This window comes from Amblyomma mixtum, chromosome 1 (genome assembly GCF_055824585.1).
Source record: "Amblyomma mixtum isolate Tamu chromosome 1, ASM5582458v1, whole genome shotgun sequence".
Lineage (NCBI taxonomy): Eukaryota > Metazoa > Arthropoda > Arachnida > Ixodida > Ixodidae > Amblyomma > Amblyomma mixtum.
In genome coordinates, this window is record NC_143012.1 from 276,834,640 (window position 1) to 276,847,870 (window position 13,231).

General features: G+C 48.1%; 1 protein-coding gene across 1 annotated transcript in view; it reads left to right on the forward strand.

Moving 5' to 3' along the window:
* LOC149371795 (putative glutamate receptor) overlaps positions 1–13,014 on the forward strand; it is a 31,501-nt gene extending 18,487 nt beyond the window's left edge. The window contains exons 6-9 of the mRNA XM_089585278.1: positions 5,220–5,376; positions 8,234–8,451; positions 9,863–10,153; positions 12,123–13,014. Coding sequence (XP_089441404.1) covers positions 5,220–5,376; positions 8,234–8,451; positions 9,863–10,153; positions 12,123–12,335 — 879 coding nt within the window. The 3' untranslated portion in view covers positions 12,336–13,014. The remainder of the gene's footprint in view (positions 1–5,219; positions 5,377–8,233; positions 8,452–9,862; positions 10,154–12,122) is intronic.
* The last annotated feature ends 217 nt before the right edge of the window (positions 13,015–13,231 follow it).

The window sequence follows — 13,231 nt, forward strand, 5'->3', positions numbered from 1 at the left end:
GGGGATGGGGATAGATAGATGTGGAGCTACAGTGGTCGGTCTTCCCTAGTCCAGGATACCGTTGGCCTCCGCCGCTGCCTTGGCCCTCGTCACCAGCATAAGCTGAGTGCTCGGGTCGGAGTCAGCCAGGAGGGCCTCCCACTGCTCTAGACTAGGGCTATTTACCTTTGGTAGTAAAGGGCTTTTTTCGCAGCCCCAGGTGGCGTGGTACGTTGTGGCGTAGCCCCCACACCACACGCACTCTTTCGCGTATCTGTTCGGCCACATTTTGTGATACATGGCTCTGCTTGGGTAGGTGTCTGTTTGTAGTCGTCTGAGCGTGGTGGCCTGCTCTCTGTCGAGGATATCCGCCGGAGCCGAGTACTTCTTGCGCGCTCCCAACAACGCCTTCATTGCCTCCCCGTAAGATTCTGGCGTGCTGAAGGGTTCCACCGGCAAACCCGCCCTCCGGTTCGTGAACCCTCGGACAACGGTGTCTGCCATGAGATTTCCCTCAACCCCAGTGTCAGGGACCCAAATGATGGTGTGTTGAATGTTTGTGTTGTTTGATCCATGTCTGTGTTGTTTTTGTTCGAAGAGGATACTCGCGGCTTTTCGGCCGATCCTTCCATCTCTGTACGCCCTTGCTGCAGCCTGAGAATCTGTGGCTATCCAGTAACTCAGTCCCTGCCGATTGGCTTCAGTCAGGGCTAGAGCTATGGCGATCTCTTCCGCTGCTTGTGTTGTCCTTGTGCGCACTGATGCACCAGTAACTATATTCCCATTGGCGTTCACTACTGCTACCGCCCTAGCGTTTTCCTTCGTTCTGTACTTGGACGCGTCAACATACAGAACCATCTGTTTCTTCTTTAGGAACCTGTCCAACTCCAATGATCTCGCCGCCCGTCTTCCTTCGTGGTTCTTCGGGTCCATGTTTCTGGGCACTGGTTTAACCAAGAAAGTGCTCCTAATTTGGCTGTCAATGTCTGTCTTGTCTTCGCCCTCGTCTTCTGCCGGGTATCCTAGCTTGATCAGTAGTGCGCGGCCAGCGGCTGTTCTTTTAAGTCTTTCCATTTGAAATCTGAGCATGGTTTCGCTGTGCTCCTCATAGGTGCCGTACACCCCCATGTTCATCAGCTTCTCTGTCGAGGCGCAGGTCATGACGCCTAAGGCTTGCTTATACGCCCTTCTGATGCATGTTTCCATTTTGTTCTTTTCCCCTTTGTTAGGTTGTAGGTACGGAAGCGCGTACGTCATCCTCGGTATGATGAGCGCAGAAGTGATCCGTAACGCATCTCGCTCCTTCACCCCTTTTCTCTTCTTCGTAATCCGGCTTAACATCCTGCATATCTGTTTCGTGGAGTGTTCCAAGAGCTGGATGGTATGGTCCCGTTTGCCTTTCTCCTGCAGCCAAGGTCCGTCGATAATCCGCCGAACCCGAGATAAGCCAAGCGCTCCAGAAAGGAGAGGGAGGGCAAGGGAAATAAGGAGAGGTGTTACATGAGTAGAGAATGTGTGGTTTTTCCTCTTGGCAACAGCCTGAAGCTCTATCACATATGCACAATGCGGCAACGCCTTGTCAAACCGTTCTTTTGTTCTGGAAGGGCCGCAGTCCGGGCACACCACACTGTAAAAAAAATTTACACCCTTAAAGGTTTAACATTAATGACTGCACCCTTTCAACACCCCTCTTTTTCTCTTGTATCTTTTAAAAGCGTGCGCTGAGCACGTTAGCACCTTTAATGCGCTCATGCACGCTTCAAAGGTTCAATGGTGTTGTAGGCCTTTCGCCTTCGGGTGCAAGGGTGCGTAGAGGTGTTCTTTGACTTGTTGAACAACACTGCAGCCGATCAATCAAGCGTGTTTCTAAAATTATGTGAGCTATTCGAGCTTTCCATTCAATGACAGCTGCAGCCTTGATGCGAGCAGCTATGACTGCGATTTGAGCCCCCATAACGTGATAATTAACTGAATTATTTTAGCTGAAGTGCTAAGCGTCACTGACCCCAAATAGGGGCTCATTGAAATGGCATATATAAACTTGGTTTGGTTCGGTTTATGGGGTTTAACGTCCCAAAGCGACTAAGGCTATGAGAGACGCCGTAGTGCAGGGCTCCGGAAATTTCGACCACCTGGGGTTCTTTAACGTGCACTGACATCGCACAGTACACGGGCCTCTAGAATTTCTCCTACAAAGAAATTCTAGCCGCTGCGGCCGGGATCGAACCCGCGTCTTTTGGGTCAGCAGCCGAGCACCATAGCCACTGAGCCACCGCGGCGGCTGCATATATAAACTTGGAGAATGTGCAAACAAGGGAAGGGGAATGAGGGGCTCGTTATAAATATGAGAGAAGCCAACAGCCACAGAAACCAAAGGACCGAGGGTATTTTTTAATTAATTTATTTATTTTGTGCTGTTGTTCGATTTAGAAAATTACTGAATATGTTTTCGTTTAAAGCTAATTGATTAGAAAGGCAGAAGAAAAAACAACCACGTACATGCCGCCGGTGGGATCCGAACCCACGACCTCCGAATTACGCGTCCGGTGCTCTACCGCTGAGCTACGGCGACGGCTGTCTCATCTTCTGCTTTCGGGGGTATTTATGTTTTACAAATAACCTAACCTTGAGAGTGTTCATCAGCGCCACCCACGTTCTTAAGCGGCGGACGTAGCACGTCCTGAGTTACCGCTGATGTGACGTAGAACGTCATCGAACGGCGAGGGTGGAAGCTGTGTGAGAACCCTCTTATGCTTCCTATGGCGTCAAGGCTGCCAGAACCGAGGCCCTCGCTAAACAAGCGTTATGGCAAATAAGTATTGCGTGCAGCAGTAGCGTCTGCAGTGTTGAACTCTGTCCCCTCAGTAGGTCTGTATGACTCATTCCCGTTAAGCTTATACCTGCTCATGTTCCTTTGGCAGAAATATGTGGCACATTATAGCATCATGTTAGTGTGCGAGCGGGTATGCTGAAATTTCGCCTCCTTTAGCAAGTGCTTTTCTCCTTTTTTTAATATATTCAGCAAAATCACGCCGTGAACGTCATGAAGACATCATAAATGGGACTCCAGAGCAAGGAGGTTCAGAAACAGCGCGAAAGACAGATCTGGGTATTATAATTATAGTTGGAGATTCCGTAATTGTAGTCCAAAGTTAGACAGGTCGTCGGCAGCTTTTCGTGGGAAATGTTTAACTTCCCTTCAAGAGTGCACCCCCAAAAATTCATCGCCACCTTTTAAAGCAATCAATGCCTATGAAACTGTAAATCAGTCGGAAAAGGGTAGCAACTGTAACGATCCTACCCTTACAATGGGTGCGGCGAGCATATTTTGCTCACTTTTGGGAGGGTGCAAGGATGTGAGTTATAGACACGGATACGCACCCTTATGGGTGCAAATTTTTTTTACAGTGACGCATGACGTGACCTGCTGTGACAGCCAATTATGTTACTGCACCGGAGAAAGAAATGATTTCCGCCCGTACACACAGTTGAAAATGAAAGTAAAAAAGAAGCAGAATAAGAAATGATCTTGGGGTGAAAACATTCATAACTGTAGTCCAACTGTCTCACAACTGGTGGCAGCCAGCTCGAAAGAGTGAACCATGGATGACCGTGGTTGAAGTTTAGTTTATAGTTTAGTTTATGGGGTTTAACGTCCCAAAGCGACTCAGGCTATGAGAGGCGCCGTAGTGAAGGGCTCCGGAAATTTCGACCACCTGGGGTTCTATAACAGGCAAAATACACGTATGCGCACTTCGTAATATGCTTGAACCCGTTCCTTCGGCAGTTGTTCAATGGCAAAAGCGTAAAACAATCACTCTTCCAAGAACGAAAGGCTTCAAAAATTCAGCTCCTGATTTCCTCGATAGCAGGTATAATATCGACCTCATTTTCTAATAATGTTTAGGGAGAACATAATTGCGCGGCTGCCAGCGACGAAGACATATCGTCACGTTGCATGCGATGATGTCAAGTGGGATGGCAGGAAGGTTGGTGTAAGCTTTCAAAGCAAACTTTTTTTTGTAGAACTTATCTTTGTTAGTTAGTTGCGCTCCATTTAACACCGGTATAGCCGATGTATAATGTGCAGTGCAGATCGCACAAATACTAATATAGTTATTGTTAATGCTCAGAAAAGGGCATCAAACGCTTATAGAGTTTTGTAGGATATTGATCAGAAAAAAAGTCAAGAGTATCGGCTGCCACAGACGCAGAAGAGCTGATTTAAGGTCGGCCAGTGCGAAATGTACCAAAAAGGCACGATGCATATTATCAGCAGGCTATGGAATAAGTTTCACGTTTGCAATTAATTTATTGCATGTACAAAGCTGTGTGCGCAGTTTTAATGGTTTTTGACCTCTACAAGTTACCTTTATTTTCAAAGATCAACGGAACACGACGTGCTCAGTATTGGGAATCCATGTTAGAAAAAAAATTAGTAATGCTAATGCACAAAGTTTTCACACGCAAGTAAGGCGACTAGACGGACACAAGGCGAGAGTATAATTGTGGCCATCAATCTCGTAATTAAATAACACAAATGATTAACTTTACAGGCTCTGCTGTTATCAAGAATGTTGATACTGGAAAGTTGGAGGTGGTCGCAATCATAGAAAATTTAATTCGACAGAGTTGTCGTAGCGCGCCCGCGTTCCGATATGTAGCTTCCAGGTTTATAACTCAGGATAGGACTTCGTCAAGTGTGCGGATGAGTTGCGATTGTTGTTGATTTTGATTTTGCCGGACCAGTGCTCTTTCTCTGTTTTTGCACATGATTGTTGTGTATATATGTTTGCTCATTTCAATAACATTTCAGTTTCGAGTCAGCGCTCGTCTGTGTAGTCTTCATGCTTCGTCCTTCGTCTTGTTCGCGCTGTTCCCTCCCACGATGAATTATTACAAACTAGCCCAGCTATCCATCCTTCTTCATCCTTTTTCTAACTCAGCCCGTGTACTTACGCATACAAGGCGTTGGCAGTCGGCTCGAAATTCCTTCCCGGTGTGGCGCAGCTGGCGTGTGCTTGTGCGCCGAAGTGACAACCAGCGAAGAGCTTTATGTAGACAAGCGAACCAATAAGACATATACAGCCTTCTCGTTAGTGTTTCATTGCAGTCGATTTGTTGCTGAAGCTGTTGAGAGACGCCAGCAGTCGTTATTGTTGTTGTCGGCCTCTGTTGCAATGGCGTATACCCACGGCAGGGGATTGACCAGGTTACGTAAGCTGTCTGTCTCCCCCCAGGTGTGGTTCCTGATGGTCGTCTTCCTTGTCATCATCTCCTGTCTGCTGGCCGTGGGTGAATGGATGCCATGGTCTGTGCATTGCAGGAAGAGTGGTCAACTTTTGCGGAAAGCTTACGTCTTCGGCTGGGACCTGCTAGGCCTTCTGCTCTCCGAAAGTAATATAAGTATCAGACACACGTCCGAAGCTACTCCTCTACCAGGGCACGTAAATGGGCTGAGACAGGGGGGATCATCACGAATTTTCCGCGGTTGGAATCTACAAGCTCGCTAACTGATCACGGTTCGATCTCTGACAGCGGCGGTCACACTGCGCAGCGCTAGCTGCTAATGCGAAGGGTTACGGGCAAAGCGTGGTTGTCGTCGTCGTAGACGCCAGAAAACTACAGCCGATTTAGCTTCTACTTTGCCAAATGCCAAGTATACGTGCGCTGGTACGTCGCCTTTAATTTCTCTTTCGGTTCGAGGCTATAGTCTTTCAAGTTAAGGCAAAAGCCGGCGAAATCGCTGAATGGGGATCTAATGGTAGCGCACTATGGAATTTTTTGACCTCTTAGCGCACCTCAAGAGGGCACTGCGATAGCAGTGTGTTCTAGATCTACTGCGCACGGATGCAAGTTTGATGAAGACGACGACATGCAATGCACAGCTCGAGAGAGTTTCAGTTAAACACGAGGTGTTATCGGTTGCGGCGATAGCATCAACGATGTATGGAGTTTAAAGTGCGGCCTTTGCAATACTCTAGAGACAATTGACCGTTGTGCAGTGATGATATGTTCTTCTGGGACATATTGCAGCGAACGCTTACGAAGGACATTGAAATCACACCTTACAGTATCAGTTTTTCGCCTGTTGAGAAAAACTGTGTTATGCCTATTGTGTTCGGACTATTCAGACTCTGTAAGAGCCGTATGGTGGACCGCCATACCGAATCACCGCGGACATCTAAGTCTTTGTAACGCGAGCAGTGTGCTTTGGTGCGGGGAGTACATGCTGCACTGGAAGAGCCACCTATAGCTGGCTTCCCTGTCTAGATACATGTATGTGCCTCCAAGAATTTTGTTGTTTGGGAAGGTGGGGACGTGCGGGGGTATCGCGGGCTCGTATTATGCAGCCCGGATTTTTGTGGCATGAGCATATTCAGATTTTCCTTTTCGGTAGTATTTCCATGCAATGAAGAAAAAAGTTACGGCGATAGCATAGAGCTCTCGTGCAGTGGCCAGCGAAGCTGATCTTTTTTTGCTGCGCCGCAGGTTTGAAACCCAGTCATGGCGATATTATTCATTTTATTTCTGCAGGTCTGCCTGGCTTCAGACAAGCAGACTAAGTTTTTTTTTTTTTTTCGAGATTGGAAGCCTTCGTGCTAGCACAATAAAAGAGTGCGTGCAGCCAAGCGTGACCGAGGGTGGTGGGGAACAGGATGGGCAGCACCAGCACAGGATAAAAACAAACAGCAGCTCAATCACGTGACCACCCCGTATAGATAACACGTGCCCTGCGTTAACTTTTACCAAAAACTTCTACGAGACCGTCACTAATGACGTGTCTGGAACGTACCATGGAAACGCATCACGCTGAGTGGTTCAAACCAGGTGATGCCCCGTGGGACAGCGTAGTTCTCCTACCACGCAACTTCTCCCACTGCTGGACAACCTCCCGAACTACATGCATAGACTTCGTCTTCCAGAATCAAACATTGGTCCAACCCCTCGCACACATCTCTGGCTATTTATCCCCTCCCAAGGCTTCCGTCATGACTATCAAGGACTGGCGGAGAAGTGCTACTTGAGGAGAGAGTATGTGGGAAAAACAAGAAGAATGGTCTATAACTGCACATATATGCATGTCGCTCTCAGATTCTTTACCCCAATACATCGCGAAATAAAAATACCTGAGCAGATGTCGCTGAATATCGCGTTACACAGTGAGTGAGTGAGTGAAAAACTTTATTAAGCTCTAGATTTGCTTTTCTTCTGCGGCTGTCAGATGACTTCGTCCATCTGCTTGTACAAAGGTCGGCTGCCCTTAGTCCAGGGCTCCGCTGGAAGCTGCTGCCAGTTGTGCTCGCCGAATCAGACCTTCATGGTCGACTCGGCGACAGTGGTAACCGCCCTGTGAGCTTTTCATGAAGTGGTCCATGAGGCTGTCTTTCGAATTTTCGACACAAGGCTAATTTTTGGTGTTTATGTTATAAAAGATGATAGTTTCGAGCATTCAGTATCACGAACGGCGAGATCGCGAGTAACCCGAGCCCCGCCGCATGTTCACATGTCGCTAGCCCCACCATCCTTGACGAATCACGTTCATCGCGAGTAACATTGATGCGTTGCTGCAGTAGGTAAAGGCAATTTAAATCTGATACCGAACCTTGCACAAACTCCTGAGCCCAAAGAAATCTGTGTATGTAACAGGTCGTCGGTACAAGAGGACACATTTCAGGCATAAAGAGCGGTGCATCGAAGTAAACAATGAAAATTAACAGGTAACTCCAAGGAACCATTTTTCTACTCCTTACAAGGACGACAATCAGCATCAGCTAGAAATAATACTGACATCACGACAAACGTCAAGAAACGCATTCAAGTTGTATGATGTGAGCCAGTACTGCCATACCCAGCGCGCACACGCCCTGACCTGACTTTTCGAGCATAAAACGTGCTAGACGGGTTCTGTGAAGTTCCCAAGTTCAAGTAGTGCCGTTGCACTCAAAGAACGTTTTTCACTTTCGTTCAATCGATAGAGCCAGCGAACTTATGCGCCACTGACGGAAATAGAGCTCATCTCGTTCTGAAGACTCAACCATGAGCAACCTAAGAATCTCGAGAATAAGAAATTTCTGGGTCTTGAGGGTCGCGGAGCGGCTAAATATTCTGCAGATCAATTGTGTTGGAAAGACCAGTGGTTGTGAGAAAGCTGAAAGCAGCAGAATGTTCGCGAGTTGAATACACACTGAGTGCGCATCGACGTCGCCACTGTGGTATGACGCGGATTCATCGCTAACTGGCACTGTTTCAGGCTGTCCAAGACGCTACGGCCGCGTGTCCCAGCATATACTACTCGCCGTGTGGTTGATGGCTGTCGTCGTGCTGGCCAACTCGTTCGCCAGCCTACTGAAGTCTCAGCAAGCTGTGGTGAACTTCGAACCGGATGTGGACAGCATAGAAGACGTTGCGGAGAGACCGTACCTCACACCTGTCATACCGCGGGGAACGCACTTCGAAGCATTTGCAGATGTACAGTGAGAATTAACTTCTATGATATACCGTATTTTCCGGTGTATAAGACGCGGCTTTTTTTCGAAAATCTTGCTGGTGCGTCCTATACAAGGGTGCGTCTTATATGCGAATTTTTCATCTTTTTTTGCGAGTTCATCGATTACTCCGGTTCATGCTCAAGCTTTTTTCACCTAAAAAATATCCCTACCAATAACGCGGTTGTAACACGGTTAATACTTCAATACCGGGACCGCCGTGCGCGACATTCTAGGTGATCTTTATCATGAAACGGCGGGGATGACGACTTCCGGGAACACAAACGCGCAGCTGTTTCGGAGGCCCCAAGCAAAAGTAATGAGAAGCGCCAAAAGATGGTGACAATCGCGCTTCTCGCCATTGTCAAGACAAGCCGGCGTTCTTTTTTAGTCACCCTTTGCAACTTTTTTTGCTCCGTGTACGTAGTGCATGTTTCAGCCGAGTTGCTTCCAGAAATGGGTGAACCTTTTGATAGCGCATCTGAAGATGAAGACTTCGAAAGTTTCAAGTAGAAATAAAATGTTGTTATGGACATATGGGGAGCTGTATCGTTTTTTCTTTCTTTTTTGCTAAAACGTGGACGGGTATGGCGTGAGTGTTGCCTTTTTCGATCACTTAGCGTTGCTTAAGAATTGCTCACAGGTACGGTGCATTTCGCGATAGTCGCGCAAGCGTGTTTAATTAAGCCTCACTAGCCCAACTGGGTAAACTGGGGTGCGTCTTATATACGAACTTCTTCAGTGACAGCTTGCATATATGGCAGGTGCGTCTTATACACAGGAATATATGGTATGCATGACGGACTAAAGCGCCACAGTGTGTTTTGCGCAAGCGGGTAGCGCGCGGCGGTAGGAAACCTCTGTCATATTCACACCATTTGGAGCAGTTGCTCTAGCGTGGTTCTATTTACGCCAGCAAAACTGGGCGCATTGTTTGGCGCCGAGCCTCATTGTAGGGTTGCCAAACAAGCCTCAAGAGAGGAAGGGAAGCAGCTAATTACCACTATTCGGTCAGTGCATTGCAAGAGTGCAGACGATCGTGGTCATCATGAAAAAATGATAGACGCAGCAAAGGCAAACAGTCAGGAAAAGCCGAGGTGTGTAGGCCTGCGATTTAAGTGGCTTTCTTCAATAATTTCTTCTGTACCTTTGACACAAAGATGCGCCAAGCTGAGTTCATGCACTTCCACGCTGAGCGTCAGCCTAGGCGGTGATTTCACTGTCAGCAGCAGCTGAGCTTTTCTGCTTTGTGGCCGCAGGGTTTTCAAACTTCGAAGGGCATGCTCTTCACGCTGCTGCACTGCCCTTAACACCAATGCTGAATTAGGAAACGCTTTTAACGTTCCTTTTCGGGTCTAACCATTTTTCTTTTGTATGGTCCTTGTGGCACGCAGCACACCAACTCGGAGGCAGTGAAAAATGTGTGGGCGCTGTCGCGCCTCCGAAAGGCCATGGTCCCCATGCACACTATCTTTTTGGACTCAAGGCTGGCCAAGGTTGTCGAACGCCGAGCAGTGATCATCGCTGATCACGGCTCCATGCTCCTCAACATGGCCGCCTACTGCGAGCGCTACAACGCGCGCACTTTCGTCGTGGCCAGACACCCGCTCGAGCAGTCCCCGTATGCCTACGCCTTTTCTCCTTTCCTCAACGAAGAAATCTTTCGAGGAATCTACGTCAGGCGAGTGCTGTCGTTAAGCTTTGTTTAGGAGTGAGAAGCAGTTTATGGTTTATACGGACTAAAGTACCAAAGCCACTCAGGCTATGAGGGACGCTGTAGTGGATGTCTACGGTTAGTTCTGACCACCTCGTGTTCTTAGCGCACACCGATATCGCGCAGTAGACGGGTCTCGCGCATTTCGCATCCATCGATATGCAAACGCCACAGACTGGATCGAACCCGCGACTTTCGCGTTAGCAGCCGAATACCATAACCAGTGAGCCGCCGCCGCGGCCGGGAGTGGGAAATCACAGAACGACAAGGGAAGTTATCCAAGTTATCCAAGTTTTGCGGGAAGAAAAATGAAGGGGTGAAAAGATGGGAAACAGAGGTGGGAACAAGGGTATAGATAAAGGGAACGCACAGGGCGATTCACATTGCGTCTACAGACGGAGCCCCGATGTCTTCTAATTAAACCGCAGCAGTCGCAAAATAGCTTTGCGCACTATCGAACACCAACGGTACGGTCAAGTATGTTTGCCTCCGAAAGCGTTAAATTTACTAGATGGCGCAAGGGTCATGCGTATGACGCCCACCGGAGGCGTTGGCAGCTGCTCGACAGTTTTCCCACATCCGATAGTTTTGTATGCCGGGGTGTCAAACTAGCGTTAAAAGCGATAACATTTGGGGCTGTCTTCAACGAATATTTAAAGCACGCTTTTAGTCGACTTCGCTTGCGTTACATTTACATCGGGAGTTCTCTTCCAAACCTGTGTTTGTACCTGTTGCAGTGGATAGGCAGTCGTGCGGGGTCACGTAGAACCGAGAGGGACCAAATTAACGCGAAATGCTACTTAAAACCAACGAAGTGTTGGAGATGTTTTGCGGGATAAAATGTAAGAGATTACTAGTGGTTCAGAAGTGCGGCTGATCGGGCTAGTTGGTGCAAGTATGACATTTTTAAAGCGCTAAAACAATGCGGACGGAGAAAAAACAGACAAGAACGAGCGCTACACTTCCGAATGGTTTATTTTGCTATTTTGCGAAACCGCAAATGCTTTATACATGTTCTCAACATTCCTATGCGAATGACCCGATAACAATGCGTAGCTGGCGAGAACACAACCACTAACCATGTGCAGGATTACGTTGACATACACAAGAATGCAAGCTTTTTTTAATATATATTGAAATAGAAGTCTCCCGGGTCATTTAATCTCGACTTCGTCCAATGGTATGGCAGTGATTTAGCATTTGAACGCAGTTGAGGCAGCTACTGCAGTGAATAGCTAGGTTGCCTCCGGAAGTATTTCTAACATTATTGTTGGGCTGGCGTAGCCGATCGTTGAGACAGGAGCTTTTTTTGGCCAACACACTTTCTGCCACAAGACAAAGGGATGCAGTAAACAACACAAATCACACAGTCAACATTACGTTGTTCGGTGTTTGAACGAAAGGTACATCATTGTGAGCTTTCAAAGCTTGTTGTGTTATATCCAGCTACGCCCCTGCTAGGTATTACAACCGCCTGACTAGCGACTCTCAGAGCGCTGAAATATCGGCGCTAATTTTACGAACACGCGCTTGGCCTCGCATGATATCTTACCTTTTCGCAGCGTAGTATTCTGAACAATCCTCCAGCGCCCTCAACTTGTTGAGATCTATGACGCATCACAATCGAAAACTAGGGGTTCGTAAAGCCAGTAGCAGACGCGAGGGCTTTGCACTACTCAGCAGAAGCATACAGGGCGCTTTTCAGCACCGTTTTCGCGGCGCACGAGGCCTGTCAGGGTGCGCGGGTAAAGCACTGAGCGAGGCGCTCCCAGATCCCCGCGGACGCTTTCGTGGCCACGTGATGGAGGTAATGATTTTGCGCACCATTGCAAGGAGGTACATCCCGTCTGGAGCTTGTGCAGCACTCTCACATAGGCATGCACTTAATGGAGGCACTCGCACGGTGACGTAAGGCGTGGGATCGTTCCAGGTTACAGCAGCTCTACGAAAGTGGTCTGCTCGCCAAGTGGATGGACGACAGCAAGGGTCAGTGGCAACGCTGCATCCAGTCGGACGACACATCGGTGGAAAGCATCCGCCTCGAAGATATCGTGCCGTTCTTTCTGCTCTGGGGATTCATGTGCTGCCTTGCCTCTTGCGCCTTCCTGGGCGAGCTGGCGTGCGCCAGGGTGCTGCACTCTCAACGACGCTGACCACTCCAGTTGTCGACCATACCTGCGAGGACCCCCTTGTCTGGCTTTCTGACGGACGCCCGCCTGCAATACGAGCACTTTCCAAGATTAGTCATGTATCAGAGTTCCACACAAGTAGGTGTATAGGCTCGCTGCACGTGCCACATGTTCCCGCAGTATTATAAGTGTGCGCTCTGTATTTAGTGCACGCACCCAGTCACACTTGTATAAGGCGCATCAGTGTGCATTACAGAGCGAATGACTCTCAATGCTGGCCTCGAAGCACGGTGCAACTACGCCTGCGTGACTCGCATATCTGCACGGCACAACTTGCACAGAAGCATAGTCCATAAAATCCGGACGCATGCTTTCTTCTGGATGCAGCAGACTTCCCAGGCGATTGCTATTAGAATCTTACATCATGTGCCCGGAAATACGTGCCGCGTGCATACATATCTGGACCTATTATGGAGTGGCTACTCACCCGAGCGCAGCCAAACGACTGCAAAAGAAAGCTATGCAGTTTTCTCATGAGTAATTACACCCAAATTAAGATGTACTCCCAATTAGGAGTTTCCCTTCAATACATCATGCTAATATCTGTACTTAATTGCTTCGCTGAAATATTGGTGGAAGTTGTACTTACAGAGGGAAATAAAGTTTCTGATTTCCGTCACCGAGCTCGTTTCGTAATGTTGCCGCCTTTTTCGCTACCTCCTGAGACTCAATAGCTTCGCTTCGCAACTCGGTTTCAGATGCCTTGGACATTTTGATCAGGTTGTGTCGGGGTGACATATCAGTACGGCCAATGTCGAGAAGGAAGATAGTAATAGACTATCATGAAAGCAGCCATTGCTGACACCAGTTCTCAGTTTGATCGTTACACCTGCCAAATATTTTCAGTTGGAAGAAAATCA